Here is a 25,105-nt window from a genome sequence, read left to right on the forward strand (position 1 = left end):
AGACTTCTTTAAAGCCACTTACAATAAAATTAGGAAACTGCCGTCAGCTAAGTTCAAATTTACCGAAGCCAAGATACAAGGATGAGGGTTTATTACCTGGTAACATCATCCTGTTGGTGACAAGGTGGGGATACGTCTCTAATGGGACTTCCCTCAGTGGCAGGCAGGCTGCCAGGCAACTAACCCCCATCGAGTGCCAGACCCTCCCAGTGTTCTGAGAGTGATCTGCATGCTGAACACCCTGCATTTTATATGATTTCTCGACCCAGCCAAAAAAAAGAAAATGGTCCATCATGTACACAGTTATCTAGTCTTAAGTTACATTCTTTTTTCTCCCACTTTATTATGGAGCAGAAGTAAGCCTATCATGTTCTTAGAAAGGCTCTTAAGAGGTGTCCTGAAGTCCTTGAATCACTTTAGCCTCTGGGGTAGGATGCGCCACCAGGAGGATTTGGGCTGGAGCTTGTGTGTTTGCCTTTCACCTGTACTGCTGTTTGATCTTGGTGAACACTCCACCGACATTTCCTAAAGTTGCTCAGTGCAAATCCAGCAAAGCAGTCCATTTTCCCTTGGCCAAGATTGAGATGTGTTGTTTTAGATGCATAGAGGAGTTTTCTTGGATGAGCCAAGGACAAGCTGGGGTGTCCTGGATTGAACAGACCTCGATGATAGTCGTGAATTCACCCCAGTGCCCTCTGTTGGAAAGAAAGGAAGGTGAAGATTGAAAAGTTAAGAAAAAAGCTTTTGGCCACTTGAGAGGATCAGGGCCGCAAGTCTTGAAGAAGCAAAGGGTTCAGTGCCTTGGGGTCAGCGCTGGTACAGCCGAAGGATGCCAGCGTTGTGTAGGTCTCTCCACAGGGCAGCTTCCAGGGACAGATCGTGGTTTGCATAGAATATCAATGGCTTCATTTTTCGTTCGAAATAGTGGTCGGAAAATTTCCAGTAGTTGCTTGTGATGAATCCATAGGCACTGACCTGGGCAAGGATAGTCATTGGATTAGTATTTGTTGAGCATCTAGTGTGAAGTGACATAAGTTTAGAAAGGTGTCCCCCTGCTGAGGTGAGGATAATGGTCTAGGGCTTATTCCCACTTAGCAAGTGGCGAGATGGATTCAGGGGTGACTCACTGTGTCCCCACGTCGCATAGCTGGTGATTGCCAGAGCTGGGTTTGGAACTGGAGGGTGGATGCAAAAGCCCATTACTACTCTCTCCCCATCCTAATTGGGGACTGCAGTCAAGACACTCCTGCATTAAAATAGGAAAAGGCCCGGTATGGTGGCTCACGCCTGTAATCCCAATGCTGGAAAGCTGAGGTGGGAGGATCACTTGAGCTTGGAAGTTTGAGACCAGCCTGGGGAACATGGTGAGACCCCGTCTCTACAAAAAGTTAAAAAAAAAAAAAAAAAAAATGAGCCGGATGTGGCGGTACCTGCCTGTGATCCCAGCTACTTGGGGATCATCACACCACTGCACTTAAGCCTGAGCGACAGAGTTGAGACCCTGTCTCAAAAAAGAAAAAAGAGGGAAAAGATACAGGCCTGAGTCATGGAGTGGCGTTTGGCCTCCAGCTGTCCGTAGCAGCTTAACATGGGCCATGGCCTCTCCTTGAAAGCTGCTGCTTGGCCCCTGCCTCCACGAGGTTCACATGGGCCACATCCCATCAGGAATGACTCTTAGGTGCTTTCCAAGTATTGTGTGTTTGTGTGTGGGAGGCTAAACCTACTGCCCCACCCCCGCTCTGGGATGTCCCCATAAAAGAATGTCCTTATTCAGCCCAGTGTGTTGAGGAGATTGGCTTTCACAAGGGCAGTTTGATTATTTGAGCCTTAAATACCATATTGAGTGGCTGCCTTGGAGAAGAGCGGAAGAAGGAAGCCTGGGGAAGATGTCAGGAGCCAAGGCAAGGCTGGTCCAGGACCTGCCTGCCCTTCAAAGGGCCCTGGGTGGTGGGCAAGGAAGTGGGCAGCACCGGCAGCACTCTTGGAGCTGGGGATTCCGTGAACAGAGGCCAAGAGTCCCAGGTCCGAGGGTAAGGAGTATCAGGGGATCCTGCAGGGTTCTGTTCTATGTTCTGCCGGCATGGGCTTCTGGAAGAGAAGGCCTCTTACCTGGTCACAAGTATGCAAAGCTGTCAGCAGCATGAGAGCCCCGGTACTAGGCATATATAGGTCTCCAAAATTGGTGTTAATCAACTTTGATTTCAAGAACCTGGAAGCAAAACGACGTTTCAGCTCACCAGCTTGATGGTTGTATCATCACGCTTCACAACTACACGTTCAGATAGGTGGGAAAACTTCAAAAACTCAGGGCCTTCTACTCCTATCAGTTCTTTATTTGGTCCAAGCGGACCAAATGCAAAGTTCTTTGAGACCTTAGGTAAGGTGGGGGGTGAGAAAGAGGAACCACAGGTGAAATCCTTCCCCCTTTTGGCAACAGCCTGTTTTCACCCCAAGCTACTAAGTAACCACACTGCCAAGGGCATAGGTGGCCTGTTAATTTAGCCTGAGACTGCGGTTTCTCTCTACCCCACATCTTGATTAAGTAGAAATCACATGGCTGGGCGCGGTGGCTCAAGCCTGTAATCCCAGCACTTTGGGAGGCCGAGACGGGCGGATCACGAGGTCAGGAGATCGAGACCATCCTGGCGAACACGGTGTAACCCCGTCTCTACTAAAAAATACAAAAAACTAGCCGGGCGAGGCGGCGGGCGCCTGTAGTCCCAGCTACTCGGGAGGCTGAGCCAGGAGAATGGCGTAAACCTGGGAGGCGGAGCTTGCAGTGAGCTGAGATCTGGCCACTGCACTCCAGCCTGGGCGACAGAGCCAGACTCCGTCTCAAAAAAAAAAAAAAAAAAAAAAGTAGAAATCACATGTGAGGGACAGAGAGCTCAGACCCTGTGACTGGACCCACACAGTCCAAGAGTGAGGCCGGGGTGTGACCACCGGCTCTGACCTCAGGCCTGAGTTGACATCAAGCTGTGCCAGGCCGATCACCTGACTTCTCTGAGCCTGTCTTCCTCTGTAGCATGGGACTAGTTGGAGGGGCTTCATTTACCTCCCTAGATCCACTCACCCCTCTCCAACAGCTCCCTGCCCTGGGATTCGAGCCTCTGGTCCACAGCAGGGTTTCTCGGTCTCAGTGCTGTTGACGTTTGGGGCCAGGTGCTTCTTTGTTGCTAAACGGGGACGTTCAGCAGCATCCCTGGCCTCTACCCACTGATGGCACTTGCCCCCACCACCCTTTCAACAACCCTGGACGAGGGCCATATGCACATCCATATTGAGAACTCCTGGCAGGAGGGAGGGAAGGGAGGGGAGGGGTGGAGGCTGTTGCCTGGGTCCCTCCCCGCACCTTGTGTCGGTATGTTTGGGCCTGAAGATTCTGATGGCCTGCTGCTGACAGCCCCACTGCTGCTGTGCACGTTATGGCCCCCAACTCCCAGTCTGCCTTTGTGAACAGTTCCTAGTAAATACACCTTGAGTTATCCTGAGTTTCCTGTCCATTTCTTGGGGACTGACATATATCACACTCTCTCTATCAAGATGCTAAATAAAACAGTAAATGAAGTGACAGTGCTTCGCACACAGCACTCGGGACATTGGAGCTCTGGTTATTGGTCAGTGTGTGGGGCTCGTGGGAGGGCTCTGCCTGGATGTAGGGTGGGTATGTAAAAGCGGGAAGGAAAGGGACGCTGTTCTTCAGGCACCCCACTCCGTACCTTTCTGTCAGGTAGCTGATGAAGTCCGGATGTAGCAGCTTGAATTTACTGGCAGAAGCTTCTGGTCCAAAATAAGTGTGCGGCCTAGGACCCATGATAGAAGTGGACAGAGCGCCCAGAGCCGTCGTATTGCAAGGGGGAGATGGAGGGGAGGGTCAGGGTGCCAGAGTAGCCGCGGTACCCTGAGCGGTAGGAGCGGGGCTGGGAGTAGTAGCGGGAGAAGGGGGTGTAGAAGGTGGCAGGCAGCACGGTGGGGACCACATGTGGCTTCCCGCTCACCAGGACCTCCACGGGTGGGGTGTAGGAGAGAGAGGAGGGGGGCATGAACAGACCGGGGGGAGTTGGGAAGGGGCAGTGAAACTGGGGGTGGTGGGGGGGCGGGGGAAGGAGAGGTAAGTAGAGCGAGTCAGGAGGGGGTGGGGGCTTCCGGGCAGGGCAGGGAGAGGGACAGGCAAAGCATGGGTTTTGGGGAAGTGGTGCTGTGGGGGGCTGGAAAAAGGGGGGCTCCTTCAGAAAACGGGGCACATAGGGGGTGATATAGGATGGGATGTTCTGAATTGGTCCGATATAGGAAGATGAGGGGGCAGGGCTGTAGAAGGACTTGGGGGGCACAGTGGGGGTTAGGGAAGGGTTTCGAGAGAGGGATTTGAAACCAGACTGGGAGGGAGATTTGGAGGTGGGTGGGGTGGAGGATTGGGCGGCCCCGCGGGGCACGTGTTGGACCTGAGGACTGGGGTTCAGGGAGGAAGTCCGGGAAGAGGGCTGTGAGGCACTTGGGGTGGGAGGGTGGGAGGGGGGCCGGGAGGAAGAGCCCCGAGTGGGGGAAGGGGCTGAGCTCTCATGAGGCTGCTGGCCTGGAGGGGTGACAATGCTATTGGAACGGGACTGGGAGGGAGACTGGGTAGGGGACGGATTAGGGGTGTGGGAAGGGGAGCTCATTGGTGTTGGGGAGGCTTAGGTCCACCCGATGTCTCTGAGGCAGCCCCAAGAGCCCAAGCCCAGCGTGTCACAAAGCCCAGCTCAGACCAGCAGTGGAAGCAATTGTTGGGTAATCACCAGGGCGGGGGGCGGGGTGGGCCTGGCTTTAGAGCCCTTAACCCGTAAGGACCACCTGTAAAGCCGCTCTGTGGGGGTGGGTGAGATGTCCTCAGGGAGACCCCAGAGATAGGGCTGGTTGTCTGGGCCACAGCAGTGGCGTTGATTTTTAGGGACCTGATCTCAGGGACAAGAAATTATCTCAGAACCCCCGGGAGGAGGTTCAGATGAGGGTCAGGTGGTGGCTCAAGAGAGCTGGACCCAGGCCTGCTGTGCAGGAAGGTGGGAAAGAAGACAAAGGGCCCATTGTTTCCGCCTCTCAGGATGCTGGGCCTTGAGTCTGCTCTCCCGTGTCACAGGCATGACCCTGGGACGGATGCCCACCAGGAGGAGTGGCACAGACTGGCCCCGACTGGCTTCCAGCACAGTGTGCTCAATGGGACGGCAGACCCTGCCCAGTTTGTGACCTGGAGCCGCCGGGGGCAGCCGGGCTGGGCAGGGAGAGCACAGCCTGAAGCCGAGGAGCCAGACCTCGTCCCATTCAGAAAAGCTGCCTCTCCCGCCCCGAGCCCACCACCCCAGAGGGCTACTGGGAACCCGGAGGGTCACCTGGGCTTTCCAGGGGTGGACAGAAAGTAGAATTTCCCAGTGCTGAGTTACGTGAATAATTGGAGATGATTGAATTCTTAGGGCTTTTCTTGCTGCCCTTCACCCGCCTCCTCTTACCCCATGATGGGCCCTGGGAGCAAAAGGGAGACAACCATAGCGCCCCTGCCCCTCCACCACGCCCCACACCACCATGGCCTGGCTGCTCACCTGTCCCCTTTATCTAGGCCCTCAGGGACAGGCACGCCCAGAATGGCTGATCTCAGCATCACATAGTCGCGGATGTCTGAGGGGATGAAGATATACTGCAGGTCCTGTCAGAATAGAGACAATGAGCCCAGAGGGGAACCAGGCCATGCTTAGCTCCTCCGTGTGGACAGCCCTCCACCCAACCTTGCCCGCTGAGCCGACCGGAGAATTTCCCTTAAATAACTTTCATTCCCACCCAGAGGTACGGTACTGGTTTCAGTGTAGGCCTGCAAATCCTCTAATGCTCCTTCAGGAGGTGGCACCCAATTGCCTTCCCCTAGAGTATGGGCTGGACTTCGCGACGCATATACAGGACTTTTCCGATAAAAAGGAAAGTGATGGTGCATGGCTTAGAGACTAGGTCATAAAAGGTGCTGTGGCTTCCTTTACGTTCTCAGATCACTCACTCTGGATGAAGTTAGCTGCCATGTCGTGAGGACACTCAGCCTACAGGGAGGCCCAAGTGGCAAGGGCCTGTGAGACGCCGCCTTGATGTCAGCCCCAGTCAAGCTTTGGGTCTCTCAGACGATGCAGCCCATCATCTCCGTCACTTGAGCCAAAACCTTCCACTAAGCTCCCCCCAAATTCCTGACCCATTGAAACCACAAGATGATGTTTGTTGTTTAAAGTCACCAAGTTTTGAGGTCATCTGTTACACAGTAATAGATAACTCATACGTGTACTGTGGCTACACCGAAACTGAGGCCGGGCGCGGTGGCTCACGCCTATGATCCCAACAATTTGGGGAGGCCGAGGCGGACAGATGATGTGAGGTCAGGAGTTCAAGACCAGCCTGGCCAACATGGTGAAACCCTGTCTCCACTAAAAGTATAAAAATTAGCTAGGCGTGGTGGTGCGTGCCTGTAATCTCAGCTTGTTGAGAGGCTGAGGCAGGAGAATCACTTGAACCCAGGAGCCAGAGGTTGCAGTGAGCTGAGATCACACCATTGCACTCCAGCCTGGGTGACAGAGGGAGACTCCGTCTCAAAGCAAAAACAAAAACAAAAAGTCTAAAGCTGCTCCATTTTGTTCCACTTCACAGAAGAGAGGTTCTAGTGTGAGGACTCACTGTGGTGTAGACACTATGGTAGGACACTCCTTAAGCCCCTGGTCAGGGGAAGAAGCTTCTAGAAACCCAGCTCAGCTTCTTCCAGCACCGTAGATTCCCTTTTCCTGGGATCCCCCTAACCCTGCATGTAGCACCCACAGCACCTGAGGAGGGAAGCTTTGAGTTACGGCCCCTGGGTGTGGGTGGAGGAACCTGGAGGCCAGCAGGTAGGGCCAGATGCTGGCTCCCATGCACTGGCTGCCACCTGGTGCATGTCCCTCAGTGTCTCTGACCCTCAGTTTCCTATACAGGGCTATTGTGAGATTTCGAGAGGCCACACCACATTCTTCCAGGGGCCAATGTGGGGAAATGGAAACAACGCCAGGGCTCGGGTCAGAGGGGCCTAGATCTAGATGGTTCCAGCTGGGTGACCTTGGACACGTTCCTGAACCTATCAGCGTCTCTGCTTTGTCATCTGGAAATGGGGACAAGGGTCCCACTGAGGGCTGCTGTGGTGACCGTGTGTGTGCCCTGTAACATGCTAGGAACACAGGAGGAACTCCATAAATCCCCTTCCCCTGGGAATCGCTAGGACAGGCTGAGCTCCCCAAAGAATGCCAACTCTCAAGGTGGGGGGTACTCTGGGTTCAAATCCTGACCCTACCGCTGACTCACTGAATGAAAGGTGCCAGGCTTTTATCCCCTCACCAGTGAAACCATGGGTCGCACGGTCTCTGTAAAGTGCCTGGCAAGTCGTAAGCATTTGGTAAATGCTAGCCATTCATGTCCCATGCTGCAGAGGAGTCCTGTGCCGCCTGAATCCGCGGGGAGTCCGGGACCAGATCCTGCCCTCATCTTCAGTGGCCATCTTGTGTATCCAGAGTCCTAGCACACCCTCTGCACCCACTGGACCAGGGTGTGTGAGCCCTGTGGCCCCCCACTGAGGGGACTCCAGGAACAGTGGTGCCATTGTTAACTATAATGGCATGCCTGCCAGAGGCCTCACCTGTCCTTGTGGCACGGAGGTGAAGCCCAGGTTCCAGTAGGAGACAAGGGAGTTCTTCATTGTGTTCACAGTGAAACCATAGAAGGAAGTCTTGGTGCCCACATCGCGCTCGAAGCCTTTGATCACAGCTCCATTGAGTCTGGTCAGCACAGAAGCCTGTCAGTGTCTGTGGTTACACCAGGCCGTCTGTTCTGCTTCCATCTCCACGGTTCTGCCTGGCCTGTCCCCCCTGCCTCTGTACGACCACTCCTTCTGCCCACGGCAGTACCAGTGCCCAGTTGTCAGCCAGAATCCCACTCCTCCAGACCTCATGGGGTGACGCCCTGTGAGTAGGTAGAGGTGGCCCTGGTGGCTGCTTCCTCCCGGGTCCCCTGCACAGGCACCCATGCTCTGTCCTCAGGGCCTACTGTTTGTGTTTGCCTTGTCCATGTCCATGTGCCCGTCACAACTGCTGAGCTGCCCAGGCCACTGCTGCCATAGCCCACTGCCCCTGGGGGAGACCCCCCCACCCTCCGGGCAACTCTCCCTCCCGCCCCTCCCCAGCCCGTGCCCCTCATACCTGAACACATAGTCATGGGCATCGATGTTGGGACCCTGGCGGGACCCATTCAGAATGCCTCCGTTGCCCACCACGGCACACCGGATACACTTTGGAGGGGAGTCCCTGGGCGGAGCGAACAGCTTGGCGTTCTCTGAGCTGTTCAGAAGGCTCAGGGTGGAGGCGATGGCTGTGGGTGCAGATGGGGAGCAGCCATAAGAAGGGCTGGCATCGGGGCACCTGGGGCCTTCCCTAGGCTGGTTCTGGTGCCCCATGTCCCCTGAGGCCTGACCCCAGCTCCTCCCAAGAAGCACAGAGGGTGGAAGGGGAAGGAGATGTCTGGGTGGGGGAGAACAGAAAAGCTGACAGTGGAAGAGGGGGCTTGGCGGCCTTCACTTGTCTTAACCCGAATAACTTATCCTCTTAAGACTATTCCTAGAGAAGTGGGCTCAGAGCTTTAAAAAGACTGGGCCGGGCATGGTGGCTGATGCCTGTAATCCCAGAACTTTGGGAGGGTGAGGCGGGCAGATCACTTGAGGCCAGGAGTTCGAGACCAGCCTGGGCAACATGGTGAAACCCTGACTCTACTAAAAATACAAAAATTAGCCAGGTGTGGTGGGCATGCCTGTAATCCCAGCTACTTGGGAGGCTGAGACGCAAGAATCACTTGAACCCGGGAGGTGGAGATTGCAATGAGCCAAGATTGTGCCATTGCACTCCAACCTGAATGACAGAGCGAGACTCGTCTCAAAAATAAAAAAGACTGTATATTGCAAAAGAAAAGAATCGGAGGCCAGTGGGGGTTTGGGTGCAAGTGTAATGTAGAGGGGGCTCTGGGCCTGCGGTGTGGGAGTTCCTGCAGCAGCAACCGTGAGTGAGGTGGTTTGAGGCCCCACAGCCTCTTTCCTTGGCCACCATTGGACGCTGCAGCCTTTCTTGCCAGGGAGGCCCCAGGTCGGTGAGGGCTGTTGGCGGGGGCAGCCCCAGGCCTCTCACTGACCCCTGGGTGCTTGGACGGAGGAGGGAGGTGAGGCAGGAGTTGCATAGCTGGGGCTTCTGGGAGGAGAGGGGGACAGAGAGGCCCTGTATCACCAGTGCTATGAGGGCAGGGAGGTCTGGCCTACCTCAGGGCCAAGAGCAGGAAGCTGAGAGAAGGCAGGTGAGAGACAGTGGGCCTGGATTACCTTGGTAAGAGAGCCCCCGCCAGCCATACGGGGCTTTGTGTTGGCTCAGGCGGTCCCAGAGCTCTGGGGTGAAGAGTTCCCCCGACAGCAGCACTGGAACAGAGAAATTGAACAGGCCACGGAAGTGGGGGTGCCGCTGAATGGCCAGGTGAAGCAGGTGTCGGCAGGCCTGGCCCTGTGGGTAAGAAGGTGAGGGCTGAGCCTTGTTAGGTGGGGGCTGGGATGGGTGGGACTCCCCGCAGACCCTGCAGGGTAGTTGGGAGTTGTAAGGGAAGGCCTGCCCTGTCCCCTCCAGATCAGGGCCATCCTTGCATTTTTGAACTGAGCTGGCTGCTAGGGGGTCTGGGAACTTTCTGGATTTAGCCTCCCTAGCTCTTCCTCTCCCAGAGGCCATGTCCCCTTGGCCTGATGGCTCTGGCCTCATACTCCTTCACCTCACGCTTGAGCAAACTTGGGCATTTTCTGATGCATGGGTCTGACCTGCCTGCCCTTTGGTGGAGGAGTTTCAGCCTGGGCTGGGCTGAGGCCATCACCTGGATGCAAACCCTAACCCTGCTGGTACTTGCTGTATGATTTGCGCATGAACAGGCTGCCAGGAAGATCCGTGGTCTTTCTTTCCAGTGGTGCCTTCAGGGCCTAGAAATGTCCCCCCAAAATTCATTACCCAGAGCCTTGGAATGTGACCTTAGTTGGATCTAGGGTCTTTGGAGATGGAGTTAGTTAAGAGAAGGTCATATAGGGTGAGGTCGGGCCCTAACTAGCATCCTTATAAGGAGGCCAAGTGATGATGAAGCAGAGATCTGTGTGATGCGTCACAAACCAAAGAGGACGTGGAGCCGCCAGAGCTGGGGAAAGGCAGGAGAGGCCTTCTTCCAGCCTTCAGAGGCAGCGTGGCCCTGCCAGCACCTTGATTCTGGGCTTCTGGGCTCCAGAACTGTGACGATTCAATTTCTGTGGATCGAAGCCCCCCAGGCTGTGATCATTTGTTCCAGCAGCTACGGGGAAGGAACACAGCACCTCTGTACTTGTGGGCCTTGAGGGAGGGTGAGGTCAGGAAACAGGCCCCAGCCTTGTCTGCCCATGATCTCACAAGGTCAGAATCACACACAGTCATGGCCTGGGCAGGCCTTCTATTACTCCTGAATGGGGCTCTTTGTTAAGCCATTGGTTTGATCAAAGGGCAAAGCAGGAAATAGCTGTACAGTAATTTCTGCTATAATGCAACTTGTGAGTGGCTGAATATCACCATGCTGTGCAAAGCTATGCAACCATGACCATGGGGCAGCCGGGCATGGGGGCTCACCCCTGTAATGCCAGCACTTTGGGAGGTCAAGGCGGGAGGATAACTTGAGGCCAGGAGTTTCCATAATATAACAAGACCCCATGTCTGCAAAAAAAATTGTTTTAATTAGCCAGGCATGGTGGCCCAGGCCTGTGGTCCCAGCTACTTGGGAAGCTGAGGTGGAAGGATTGCTTGAGCCTGGGAGATTGAAGCTGCAGTGAGCTATTGAGACTGCACTCCAGCCTGGACAACAGAGTGAGACCCCATCTCAAAAACAAAACAAAACAACAACAATGGCAAAACAAAAAACCATGGACTTTGAGAAAATGGGATGAGTGACATAACACTGAAAAGCTGTCAGGAATGCATAAAACCAAAGATACAAATCGAAGAAAGACAGAAGCACAGTTTTACGGATGTCCCATGGTTAAAGAATACTTGAGATTGATGTGGAAGTGGGAGTGGAAGTGGGTGTCGGAAGGGGGCAGTTTGTGTGATATTGTGAAATGGTGGAAAGAAGGTTGTCTGAAATCGGAGGGAATTGTGCCACCAGGCTCACTAGGGCAGGTGAACTCAACATACTCAGTGAAGCTGATGGAGATCTCAGGTGCACATACACAAAAAAATACTTTTTGTGTATTCTTGCGTGGCTCTGCTGAGTTGGGTGTGGTTTCTATGTTAATCTAGAGTTTTCACTGACAAAATCACTCAAAAGAAAATCCAGGCTGGGCACAGTGGCTTATGCCTATAATCCCAGCACTTTGGGAAGCAGAGGCGGGTGGATTCACCTATGTTCAGGGATTTGAGACCAGCCTGAGCAACGTGGTGAAACCCCATCTGTGCTAAAAATACAAAATTAGCCTGGCGTGGTGGCACATGCTTGTAATTCCAGCTACTTGGGAGGCTGAGGCACGAGAATCACTTGAACCTGGGAGGCGGAGGCTGCAGTGAGCCAAGATGGCTACAGTAGCCTGGGCAACAAGAACGAAACTCCATCTCAAGAAAAAAAAAAAGAAAATGCAAAATTTATGTGATGCTCAGATTGTTTCCTAATATGTCATTTCTTTTTTTTTTTTTTGAGACAGAGTCTCACTCTGTCACCCAGGCTGGAGTGCGGTGGCGCTATCTTGGCTCACTGCAAGCTCCGCCTCCCAGGTTCACGCCATTCTCCTGCCTCAGCCTCCCGAGTAGCTGGGATTACAGGTGCCTGCCACCACGCCTAGCTAACTTTTTGTATTTTTAGTAGAGGCGGGGTTTCACCGTGTTAGCCAGGATGGTCTCAATCTCCTGACCTTGTGATCTGCCCTCCTCGGCCTCCCAAAGTGCTGGGATTACAGGCGTGAGCCACCGGGTCCAGCCCCTAATATGTCAATCTTGTTGGAACAAACTAACAATTTCTTTTTCTTTTCTTTTTTTTTTTTTTGAGACAGAATTTCACTCTTGTTGCCCAGGCTGGAATACAATGGTGTGATCTCATCTCACTGCAACCTCCATCTCCTGGGTTCAAGCAATTCTCCTGCCTTAGCCTCCCAAGTAGCTGGGATTATAGGTGCCTGCCACCACGCCTGGCTAATTTTTTGTATTTTTAGTAGAGATGAGGTTTCACTATGTTGACCAGACTGGTCTCACACTCCTGATCTCAGGTGATCCACCCACCTCGGCCTCCCAAAGTGCTGGGATTACAGGCGTGAGCCACTGTGCCTGGACCAAATTAACAATTTCAAAGTAAGCATTATAGCAGAACTGACAGCTGGCTTGCGTTTATCCCATGGATGTGGTGTCAAAGTTTCCTTAGCTCTGACCACCAGGAAGCTCAGAGCTAGATATATGACATGTCTCCCACTTTGTGACACATTTTTTCCTGCGCTTATTTTACATTGTCTTATTTTCATTTCTTTACTTCTTCTCCTTCCCTCATTTCCTCATTTCCTCATTTTATTGTATTTTATGTTTGTGCCCTTTTTTTTTTTTTTTTTAGACAAGAGTGTTGCTCTGTTGCCCAGACTGGAGTGCAGTGGAGCAATCTCAGCTCACTGCAACATCCACCTCCCAGGTTCAAGCAATTCTCCTGCTTCAGCCTCCCTAGTAGCTAGGATTGTAAGCATCCACCACCATGCCTGGCTAATTTTTATATTTTTAGTAGAGATGGGATTTCACCTTGTTGACCAAGCTGGTCTCAAACACCTGACCTCAGGTGATCCACCCACCTTGGCCTCCCAAAGTGCTGAGATTACAGGCGTGAGCCACCGCACCTAGCCATTTTTGCCTTCTAATATGTGTCCAAAAGCCACCTCAAACCCTTTGTTTTAGACCAGATGGGGACATATGTCAATTAGCATTGAACAGCTCAAGGGTCAAGGTGGAAAAGACTTCAGGAATCTTGAAGGTGACCTGGTCCAAGCACTCCTAAGGTGCTGGAGGTCTCTCTTCAACCTACCAATCAAGTATCCACTGGCCTCTGTATTTATTTATTTATTTGTTTATTTTGGAGACGGAGTCTCACTCTGTCTCCCAGGGTGGAGTGCAGCGGCACGATCTCGGCTCACTGCAACCTCTGCCTCGCGGGTTCAAGCAACTCTCCTGCCTCAGCCTCCCAAGTAGCTAGGATTATAGGTGCCCGCTGCCATGCCCGGCTAATTTTTTGTATTTTAGTAGAGACGGGGTTTCACTGTGTTGCCCAGGCTGGTCTCGAACTCCTGAACTCAGGCAATCCGCCCGCCTCGGCCTCCCAAAATGCTGGGATTACAGGTGTGAGCCACTGCGTCCAGCGGCCTCTGTTCTTAAGACAGGGCCCCCATGACCTGCCCAGGGCTACTTGCTGTGTCTCTGAACAACTTGGCTGTCACTAAGCTCTAGCATGCAGTGAAATCTTTCTCCCTGAGGCCCCAGTCCACATGTCCCAGTTTAGTCTCTTGGGCATGGAAAACACCTGTTAAGCCTGTATTAATCCAGAACAACACAGTCATCATCCTGATTAACGGCAGCACATGGAGCCAGGGTGGGGTGGAGTGGGGTGGGGTGGGGGAGGCTGTATTGCACAATGGTTCTGAGCCAGGTTCTAGACAAGAGGCTCAAACCCCAGGACTACCTCTTTTTCTTGGTGCCTCATTTTGCTCATTTGTAAGGGCCACATTCTAGGGTTGCTATGAGGCTTCAGTGAGAGAACACAGGTAAAGTCCCCAAATCAACGCTGTCTGTTACTTACGGTTATGAGGCAGGGCCCTGAAGCTTCTCAAACCTTCTGGGCAAGCAAGGGCATCTTTCCAGAGCTTGGAGTTTGCTCCAGGGTGAGCAGTTTAAATGGGACTTTTATACGAAGTAGATATTTTGAGGAGTAGAATATAAAATTCACAGGACTATTTAAGATACAATCTTAAGACTCCGAAGAACTGTTCAGCTGCTACACCCCATGAGTATATATTTATTCATCTTTCCCTGCTGTTGGGCCACAAGAAACCCTATTAGTCAGGTCTGAGCGGCCCTGAAGGGATGGATGCTCAGCTCGTAACTTAAGGCGTTCCGAAGAGCTCCTGCCCAGCAATCTCATGAGAATGTTCTTGTTCGCTCTTCTTCCCTCCTCCTCACTAATCTGAGGGTGCTCAAAACTGCCACAGGGTAGTCGACCACTGTACCTTTCCTGTCCAAGAATTCGATGCCTTGGGTTGCAAGAATGTTTGAAATGATGTGGTGTCCCTGGGGGAGAAAGCAGAAAAAAAGCAGGGGTCAGCAGCTCTGACCTACCCCTTGGAAGCTTTTGGACTGACTGACTCCCTTAGCTCTAGGGGCGGACAAAGTTTGTCTGTGCCTATCGTGGTGGCTCACACCTGTAATCCCAGTGCTTTGGGAGACTGAGGCGGGAGGATCACTTGGGACCGGGGGTTGGAGACCAACCTGGGCAACATAGCGAGATCTCATGTCTACAAAATTAAAAAAATTAGCTGGGCATGGTGGCAGGCACCTGTAGTCCCAGCTACTCAGGAGGTTGAGGCAAGAAGATTGTTTGAGACCAGGGGTCAAGGCTGCGGTGAACATAATTGTGCCACTGTACTGTAGCCTAGGTGACAGTGAGACCTTCTCTCAAAAAAAAAAAAAAAAAAGCCTGTTTGTTATTTTGATTTTTTCACTTCTGTACTCTTATTCTTTTTGTTGTTGTTGTTTTTTGTTTTTTTGAGATGGAGTTTCGCTCTTGTCACCCAGGCTGGAGTGCAGTGGCACAATCTTGGCTCACTGCAACCTCTGCCTCCCGGGTTCAAGTGATTCTCCTGCCTCAGCCTCCTGAGTAGCTGGGATTACAGGCATGCGCCACCATGCCCAGCTAGTTTTGTATTTTTAGTAGAGATGGGGTTTCTCCACATTGGTCAGGCTGGTCTCCAACTCCCTACTTCAGGTGATCTGCTCACCGTGGCCTCCCAAAGTGCTGGTATTACAGGCGTGAGCCACTGCGCCCAGCTCTGTGCTCTTATTCTTGCCATGTCTTTTCTCTTTAGGCACACAGGATACTGTCACTTTCTTAGGTTTACTTCACTGTGTAAACTCAGAGATCAAGACATCCCTCAGCAACTGGCAGAAATGTGGAGTTTATAGAACAGTGAGATGGTGGTTTAAAATATATGAAAATAAAAAAGATTGCCAGCCACCTGGAACTGTGACCATCTGAAGGATCTCCCTGACAGGGCCCCAGAGGTAGGCATTAGGTCTGAGATGACTGGGCCTCCGTTCCCCTTTGTGTGGGTCATGCCCACCAACCCTGAAGTACAATCCTGGTTAAGGTTATGGCTCTTGCTATGGTTTGAATGAGTCCCTCAAAGTTTACGTGTTGGAAACTTAATCCCCAATGCAACAGTGTTGAGAGGTGAGAACTTTAAGGGGTGATTAGGTCACTTGGGCTCTGCCTTCATGAATGGATTAATTTGGTTATTGCAAGAGTGGGTTAGTTATTGTGGGAGTGGGTTCCTGATACAAGGATGAATCCAGCCTCTCTTCTCTGGAGCATACATGCTCTCTTGCCTTTCTGCCTTCCATCTATGAGGATGCAGCAAGAAGGCCCTCACCAGACACAGACCCCATGACCTGGGACTTCCCAGCCTCCAGAACCATAAGAGGTAAATCTCTGTTTTTTGTAAATGATCCAACTCAGGTGTTCTGTGATAGCAGCACAAAACAGACTAAGACAGCTCTGAAACCTCACTTCCTGGGTTTGCAACCTGACTCCACCACTTGGCTGCTGTGTGATCTTGGGCAGTTGCTGAACTTTTCAGAACCTCAGTCTCTGCATCTATACAATAGGGATAATCATATTGAGCTCCTTGGATTGTTAGGAGGATTCAAACAGAGTGTATGTTAGCACATATAAAAAGTGTCCTCTAGGTGGCCAGGCACGGTGGCTCACTCCTATAATCCCAGTACTTTGGGAGGCTGAGGCGGGCGGATCACGAGGTCAGGAGTTTGAGACCAACCTGGCCAACACGGTGAAACCCCATCTCTACTGAAAATGCAAAAATTAGCCAGGCGTGTTGGCACATGCCTGTAATCCCAGCTACTCAGGAAGCTGAGGCAGGAGAATCACTTGAAACCGGAAGGTGGGGGTTGCGGTGAGCAGAGATCGCACCACTGCACTCCAGTCTGGGCGAAAGAGCGAAACTCGATCTCAAAAAGAAAAAAAAAAGAAAAAAGTGTCCTCGAAATGTTAGCTATTATTACTTCCTAAAGGAGGAAGAGAAAGGATCTTGCTGTATCAGCCTCTATTATTAGTGTCCCTTCTAGAGGGCAGTAAGGGGATAGTGTTCCTGTCCCCTCCCAATGCCCAATTCCCAGGCACTAGGTGGCCCCTGAATCAGAGCAGAAGGAAAACATGAAGGAAGGAACAGGGGTCCTTACCCTTTCCAAAGGGTGGCCAGGCTTCTCTCAGACCCCTCCCTTCACCCCAGCAGCCACAGGGAGCAGGTGCAGGGGACACTGAGTTGGCATCTTGCAAGAGAAACAAAGGTCTCTTGTTGCCTGCTTCTAGGTGCTGAGGCGGCTGAGCCACAAGGGAACCCGGGATCTGGCCTCCCTTTGGTTTCCAGGTTTCCTATAAAACCCTGGCGGGATGGCACAGAAAGAGCAGGGTTGATTCTTTCCCCCATCCCTCTCTTGCCCCCTTGGACTGTCCACCTGTCCGCCCACATAATCCCATAGTTCCTGCTCATGAGCACAATCTGACCCCCTCTGAGAAGGAACTAGGACAGTGGTGCTCAGACTAGTTGCCTATGAAACCCCCCAGGGAGGTTTGAAAAACCCCATTGTTCAGCCCTGACTCCTGAGATTCTGATCTGATTGTTCTGGAGTGGGGGGGCGGGCATTGGTGAGTCTAATCCCTACCCTCCCACCCTAACCAGGTGATTCTGCTGTGCAGCCAGGCTGGAAAGCCTGACAGAGGAGCTGCGGAACAGGGTGGAGTTAAGACATGGAGCGGTGGGGGCTGGTGGGGGCCGGTGGGGGCGGGTAGAGCTGCAAGGGAGGTGATGGGGAATGTCCAAGTTCAGTTTTGCTGCCCTGAACTCCCTATCCTCAGGGAGGCCTGGTGCGACTTCAGAGCATCCCTAGTGCTCAGCAACTTCTCCCAGACACGCTCCCACCGATCCTTCCAGCCCCTGCCTGTCAGGAATCCAAGTGCCTGGGGCACGTGGGAGGGCATAGGAAGGGGGCCAGCCTGCACATGCCCTTCTGGGAGGTTTTACCAGACTGAGGAGATATGGGGACCATGTGCTGCGTTTTTCAGAACGCTAATTCTACTCACAACTTAGATCATATACTTTTTTTTTTTCTTTTTTTTTGATGGAGTCTCTCTCGATCACCAGGCTGGAGTAGTACAGTGGTACACCTCGGCTCACTGCAACCTCCACCTCCTGGGTTCAAGCAATTCTCCTGCCTCAGCCTCCCAAGTAGCTGGGACTACAGGTGCATGCCACCACGCCCAGTTAAGTTTTGTATTTTTAGTAGAGACGGGTTTCACCATGTTGGCCAGGATGGTCTTGATCTCTTCACCTTGTGATCCACCCGCCTCAGCCTCCCAGAGTATTGGGATTACAGGTGTGAGTCACTGCACCCGGCCTTATTATTTTTTTATTTTTATTTTTTAGACAGGCTCTCACTTTGTCACTCAGGCTGGAGTGCAGCAGCAAGATCTTGGCTCACTGCAACCTCGACCTCCTGGGCTAATCCTCCCATCTCAGCCCCCCAAGTAGCTGAGGCCACAGGCATAAGTCACCATGCCTGGCTATTTTTTTGTTGTTGGTGGTATTTTTAGTAGAAACAGGGTTTTGCCATGTTGCTCAGGCTGGTCTCAAACTCCTGGGCTCAAGCAATCTGTCTGCCTCGGCCTCCCAAAGTGCTAGGATTACAGGCATGGGCCACCGTACCCGGCCTTCATATTCTTAATACTTAGCCCTAGAATGTTCTCTTTTTAAAAACATAACGTTGACAATGGATAGTAACTGGCAGCCCTATGTTGATTCTCACTGTCTCTTCTATTAAACAACAACAACAACAACATTAGCCGGGCGCGGTGGCTCAAGCCTGTAATCCCAGCACTTTGGGAGGCCGAGACGGGCGGATCACAAGGTCAGGAGATCAAGACCATCCTGGCTAACCCGGTGAAACCCCGTCTCTACTAAAAACTACAAAAAAAAAAAAAACTAGCCGGGCGAGGTGGCGGGCGCCTGTAGTCCCAGCTACTCGGGAGGCTGAGGCAGGAGAATGGCGTGAACCCAGGAGGCGGGGCTTGCAGTGAGCTGAGATCTGGCCACTGCACTCCAGCCTGGGTGACAGAGCAAGACTCCGTCTCAAAAAAAAAACAAAAACAAAACAAAACAAAAAAAAAAACAACAACATTTAATAGAAATCCCCATGTGCGGGACCCACTGATCCAGATTCTGCCATGAGGAAATTCCCAGACTGGGCTCCATTCTAATCTGCACTAAAGAGCCCCCTCCTTGGGCTCTGTAGAACCTGTCCCAGCTGCCCATCTTCCTGGACTGTCCCCTGTAGCCAGGATGTCCATTTGCAGTCCCTAGCTGGGGAAGCTCATGTGGCCTGCTGGCTCTGCCCAGAATGCCATCCACCTCCCACTCTCTCCCAGACTAAATATCCACCTCTCACAGCAAGGCTGAGTCCTGACCTGCCTCGCACTGGGGTTTAAGCTACAGTGCAAATATAGTGAAACAGCAGGAAAGGGCCAGGTGCTTGAGTCATACTACATTTTGAAAAGAGGAAAGATCTTTTTTAAAAAACAAAACAAAAAAACATTGTTGCATTATAATAGAAGTATAGTAAACTTCATACTTAAAGTTGTATTAGATACCTTGAAATAATTTTGTGTTTTAAAAAAAAATGTATTACTCAGGAGGCTGAGGTGGGAGAATCATTTTAGCTCAGGAGGTGGAGGTTACAGTGAGCCAAGACAGACCCACTGAACTCCAGCCTGGGTGACGATTGAGACTGTCCCCAAAAGATTATTTTTATAAGAAAAGGAATTCATTTCATACAGTTATGGAGGCTGAGAAGTCCGAGGTCGAGGAACCACGTTTGGTGAAGACCTTTTTTTTTTTTTTTTTCTGCTCCTTGTGGAGCAGGGCTACCCCATAGGCAGTGGTCCAGAGTAGCCCAAGGGCCGTGGTGTTGGTGGGGCAGGATGTCACATGCAGAGTGGGGCTGAGCTGCTAGATGAGGTCTCTTCCTTTTTATAAAATTATTTTTAATTGGCACATACTTGTGCATATGTACAGGGTACAGTGTGATATATTTTTTTTTTTTTTGGAGACAGAGTCTTGCTCTGTCGCCCAGGCAGGAGTGCAGTGGCCCCATCTCGGCTCGCTGCAAGCTCCGCCTCCCAGGTTCACGCCATTTTCCTGCCCCGGCCTCAAGAGTAGCTGGGATTACAGGTGCCCACCACCACGCCTTTTAATTTTTTGTGTTTTTTAGTAGAGATGGGATTTCACCGTGTTAGCCAGGATGGTCTCCATCTCCTGACCTCGTGATCCGCCCGCCTCAGCCTCCCAAAGTGCTGAGATTACAGGCGTGAGCTACCGCGCCCTGCCACAGTGTGGTATTTCAATACGTGTATGCGATGTGTAATAAGCAAACCAGCTAATTAGCGTTTCCATCACCTTGAACTTATTTTTTTTTTGTTTGAGACAGGACCTCCCTGTATTGCCCAGGTTGGAGTGCAGTGGTACGATCACAGCTCACTGCAGCCTCGACCTCCTGGGCTCAAGGGATCCTGTGCTTCCCCAAATAGATGGAAGCACAGGCATGCACCACCATGCCCAGATAATTTTTGTATTTTTGGTAGAGATGGGGTTTCGCCATGTTGCCCAGGCTCATATCAAACATGTATTATTTCTTTGCATTGAGATACTTTGTGTTTTAAACATCTTTACATACAAGTGACAAGGATTCCTTTTCTTTTGAGACAGGGTCTCGCTCTGTCGCCCAGGCTGGAAGGCAGTAATGCAATCACAGCTCACAGCGTCGAATTCCTGGCCTCAAGCAATCCTCCCACCTCGGCCTCCCAGAGTGCTGGGACTACAGGCATAAGTCGCCATGGGGTGCCAAGGATCCTCTTTCTTAATGCCTTCAGTCCTTGTCAGGTTTTGTACCCTCGTTACGCAATTCTGACTACAAGGAGATGTAGGAACTTCAGGTGGCGCCGCTAGAACACCCTTTGTTCTAAGAGCGCTGGACTCCTGATCACTGGCAAGCTGTTTCACATTCTTCTGCGACTTTTGTGTGTCCTTTGACTGCATCTGTGGAGACCAGATACTTACTTTGTTTTCTTCCCGTTAGGCCCCCAGCAAGGTTGGTGGGGAGTGCACAGATGGAAAAGCGCCGGAAAGGGAAAGGCTGGGGCTGCAGGCCTCTCCCTGAGGCTGCCGGCCCCTTCCCTCCTCCCAAACCCAGACTTCCCACGGCTTGGTCCGCTTTTTTTAGGCTAAGTGAAATCGTTTTGCGGCTTCTTCAGTCACTGGAACCACCACCTGCTAGAGGCCGGCTCCCAGGTTCTCCTCGTGGGGCACCCAGGAGAGGAAAGTGCCCAGGGAGGAGGAGGGAGTGCAGCGCAGCAGGCGGCGCGGGGAGGAGAGCGCGGATGGAGCCAGAAGTCGCCCCTTGTTCCCCCGGGGCCCGCCTCTTCGCGGATCGCGCCCGCACTCGGCTTAACTAGATACCAAGAGCAGAGGCCGGGGAGAAGGGAGCGGGCGCGAGGCGGGCAGAGACTGCAGCGGGCGGGAAAGGCGACTGGCCGCGGCCGGGCCGGGGGTCCCCACGAAGTTGGAAACCAGAGACTTGGGTCCCTGCCCAAAAAGCAGTATCTGACGTTACCGAGGGAGAGTTCCCGACAAAAAAGGAAGTTTTTATCTGCTTCGGGGACCCAGTAGATTTCTACAATAGAAAGTGTACTCATCATGCGGGGGAGGACTTCACCAACAAGGGTGCAGGGGCGAGGGCTTCCTTGGACCCAGGCAAAGGCCGCGGGGTCCGGGCAGCACGAGGTTAAGGCTGGGAGGGGGTTCTGGCGACAAAGGGCCGCGGCCCGAGTTCTTGCTGAGAGCTGCCCCAGAAGGGTCGACGCGGAGGTTGGGCTGAGGACTGCGGGCCGCCGGGGAGCCCTGGGCTGGGCGCCCTCCCCGCGCCCTGGTCGCCCCCACGCCCTCCCGCTCTGCGCGCGGCAGCGCCTACCTGGCTCCGGCCGCGGGCCCCGGGTACCGCTGCACCGCCGAGAAGTACAGAGCAAAGAGAAGCCCCGAGCAGGCAGCCGTGAGCAGGAGCAGCAGCCAGAAGAACGGCCCGCGCGGGAGCCCCATATAGCCCCGGCCCGCGAGCGCCCCGGCTGCCGACGTCCCGGGCAGAAGGGAGAGGCCCGGGTGGGTCGGGTGGCACTTGCGGAGGCGGCCGTCCTGTCCTGCCCCGCCCTGCCCGCCCGGTGCCTGCGGCACCTCCCCGCCCGGCAGCTCCCTCTCGGCCCCAGGTGAGCGGCCAGACGCTCCTGCACCCTCGGGGGCTGGGCGGCGAGTCCCCTGGGGCTAGAGTGTCGCCCCGGCACCCGGAACGTGCAATCCTCTGGCCCTGCCCCCTGCCCAGGGACTTCGGCAGCGGCCACTCCTGCAACTGCGCTCTCTCCAGCGCCCAGCCCCGGGAGGCCGCCAGTCTCGGCTTGGTCAGGGCGCTTTCCTCGCACGGTCCGGGTTTGGCTAGGTGCGGGTAGACGCCACCACCTGCCGCGCTGGCTGCGCTCTGCTCTCTCCGGGCCAGGCACTCGACTTCCAGACTCCGTGTTGGGTGGGTGGCGGCCGGAGATCTGCCCGGCGCACTCCAAAGGACCCTCAGACCTGTCAGTCTGCGGACACCAGGACAGCTGGGAGGGGGGACAAATCAATGAGGAAGTCAACATTACATTAAAAACCATTGCAGCCAGGCACAGTGGCTCACGCCTGTAATCCCAACACTTTGGGAGGCCAAGGCAGGTGGATCACTTGAGGTCAGGAGTTCGAGAGCAGCCTGGCCAACATGGTGAAACCCCATCTCTAGTAAAAATACAAAAATTAGCCGGGTGTGGTGGCGAGCACCTGTAATCCTAGCTACTCTGGAGGCTAAGGCAGGAGAATCGCTTGAGCCCGGAAGGTCGAGGCTGCAGTGAGCCAAGAGTGTGCCACTTCACTCTAGCCTGGGCAACAGAGTGAGACTGTCTCAAAAAAAAAAAAAAAAAAAAAAATTGCAAAAGATGGACTTCCAGCATGAGAACGCTGCAGCCCCACTTTCCAGGGAAAGTGGACTCCAACCTGGTCAACATGGCAAAACCCTGTCTGTACCAAAAATACAAAAATTAACCAGGTGTGGTGGCATGTGCCTAGACACTTCTAAGTAAACAAAAACAGGATTTATTGCTAGCAGACACACATTACAAGAAATATTAAAGGAATCTTCAGGCTGAAAGAAGATGGTAATTCAAATACACATGAGACAAAAAAAAAAAAAAACACCTCTGGTAAAGGAAATTCTGTAATTATAAAAAACAGTATAATTTTATAATTATATATTATATAATTATATTTACATACAGTCATCCCTTATTATACATGGGGGATTGGTTCCAGGACTGCCTGTATAACCAAACCAAATCCGCACATACTCAAGTCCCATAGTTAGCACTGAAAAACCCATGAAAAGTTGGCCCTCTGTGTATGCAAGACCCTGTCTGTGCGAAAATAAAAATAAATTAGACGGGTAGAGTGGCACATGCCTATACCCCTGGCTCCTTGGGAGGCTAAGGCAGGAGGATCACTTGAGCGCAGGAGTTTAAGACTGCAGGAGCCGGGCACGGTGGCTCAAGCCTGTAATCCCAGCACTTTGCGAGGCCAAGGTAGGCAAATCACAAGGTCAGGAGATCGAGACCATCCTGGCTAACATGGTGAAATCCCATCTCTACTAAAAATACAAAAAATTAGCTGGGCGTGATGGCACACACCTGTGATCCCAGCTACTTGGGAGGCAGAGGCAGAGAATCGCTTGAACTCGGGAGGTGGAGGTTGCAGTGAGCCAAGGTCATGCCACTGCACTCCAGCTTGGGCAACAGAGTGACACTCCGTCTCAAAAAAAAAAAAAAAAAGACTGCAGGATCCATGATTGCACCACTGCACTACAGCCTGGACAACAAGAGTGAGACTCTGACTTAAAAAAAAATAACAAGTAAGAAAGAAAAAAGTAATGCAGGGCTCCAGGGATGGCCTGTATACATAGCTGAACAGGTGTGCAGCTGATAGAGATCTGGGCCTCAGATGGAGACCAATTCAGGAGTCACAAACAGAAAGCTGGTTGTTGAAACCATGAGAGCAAAGAGTTGCAAGCCGGAGTTACTGGGAGCTAAGTGTCAAATTCAGAGAGACAGAGGCAGCAGAATTAGAACCGGAAAATGTGGACTCCCTTTGGAAGGATGATGGTTGCTAGTGACTTCAGTGGGTACAATTTCAATGGCATGGTAGGTAAGGAAGTCAGATGCAAAAAGAAGTGGAGACAGAATAGACTCTCTACCAAGAACTTGAACGAAAGAAAAAGAGAATAACTATGAAGGGGGCCAGCTCAACGGCATTTTTTGTTTGTTTTGCTTCGCTTTGCTTTTTAGGATGAGCTATTTGGGGCATATTCGAAGGCTGTGATAAGGACCTTGCAGAGGGCACAGGCAGGGCTGCTGAAGCAAGAGCTGAAGAGTGGGAGGTCACAGTGAAGAGGCTGGCTGTCCCTGGGAGGAGGAGAGTCTGGAGCAATAAGGTGAGGGTGCATGGGCATGATCATGCTGTAAGCAGAGGACTAACTGCCCTTTTGTTCCGGGCTCTTTTCAAGAATGTTGGTATAGGCCGGGTGTGGTGGCTCATGCCTGTAATCCCAGTACTTTGGGAGGCCGAGACGGGCGGATCACGAGGTCAGGAGATCGAGACCATCCTGGCTAACATGGTGAAACCCGTCTCTACTAAAAATACAAAAAAACAGCCAGGTGTGGTGGCGGGTGCCTGTAGTCCCAGCTACTCAGGAGGCTGAGGCAGGAGAATGGCGTGAACCCAGGAGGCGGAGCTTGCAGTGCGCCGAGATTGCGCCATTGCACCCTAGCCTGGGTGACAGAGCGAGACTCTGTCAAAAAAAAAAAAAAAAGAATGTTGGTATAGCAAACTGCCTTGGAAGATAAAGATAGTGCCTCCCTCTGGAGCAGAGGGCCCATTTCCTCACCGTCCAACATAATAAAGATAATGTCTCCCTCTTGGACAAGGGCAGGTTTGCTTGCAGCCCATTATAAAAGATTGTGGTTCCCTTATCTCAGGGATTCTCAGCTGTCCTGCAATGGCATGGTAGGTAGGTTGTGTGTGCAACACCCACCTGGGCCTCTCTGTCTGACTCTCATGGGGCTTGAGGAGTAAAGAGAAGTGACACAAACATGATGTCTATGTTGCTTGCTGCGCCATGAGTAATAAAGTCCTTCGTCTCTGATCCAGTAGTCTTGTGTCTTCTACCAGCATCCACAGAACTATGGCAGGCTCATTGGTTAGCTTGTAAGTAGAGCGAAATCTGCACAGTTCTTAACAAAAGATGACTTTGAATTTAAGGGCATGGGAAGTTGAAGGTCACTCCTGATGGGCTCCATTTTCTCACGGGTATGGCTGGGAAAAGAGGAGGCTTGAGGAAAGAAGTAAGTTCTAGAATCATTGTTGAGCAGGAGAGAAGCTGGAGCTGAGCAAGGATAAGGAAATGGCTGATGTTGAGAGCCAGCTGAGGCCAAACTTGTGTTCCCAATTCACTCTGGAATGAGCTACCCCCTGCCCCCAACCCCCACGGCACTCAGCCAGGCCAGGGGCAGGCAGCACAGGAGAGGCAGAGGCAAGAGTGAATCCAGGTCAGAGTTTTGCTGGGCAGAA

The 25,105-nt window shown here is 52.5% G+C and overlaps 1 protein-coding gene across 1 annotated transcript; it reads right to left on the bottom strand.

Annotated features, from left to right (window-relative positions):
* Window positions 1-78: 78 nt before the first annotated feature.
* Window positions 79-21,931, bottom strand: ST6GALNAC2 (ST6 N-acetylgalactosaminide alpha-2,6-sialyltransferase 2). Its single transcript, XM_025361553.1, has 9 exons — window positions 21,384-21,931; window positions 14,300-14,360; window positions 9,386-9,560; window positions 8,223-8,391; window positions 7,664-7,802; window positions 5,571-5,674; window positions 3,720-3,803; window positions 2,110-2,209; window positions 79-975 (listed from the first exon to the last, which is right to left on the bottom strand). The coding sequence occupies exons 1-9, from the start codon at window positions 21,506-21,508 to the stop codon at window positions 808-810; spliced, it is 1,125 nt and encodes a 374-aa protein (XP_025217338.1). The 5' UTR covers window positions 21,509-21,931; the 3' UTR covers window positions 79-807.
* Window positions 21,932-25,105: the final 3,174 nt, after the last annotated feature.

Source organism: Theropithecus gelada, chromosome 16 (assembly GCF_003255815.1).
Source record: "Theropithecus gelada isolate Dixy chromosome 16, Tgel_1.0, whole genome shotgun sequence".
Lineage (NCBI taxonomy): Eukaryota > Metazoa > Chordata > Mammalia > Primates > Cercopithecidae > Theropithecus > Theropithecus gelada.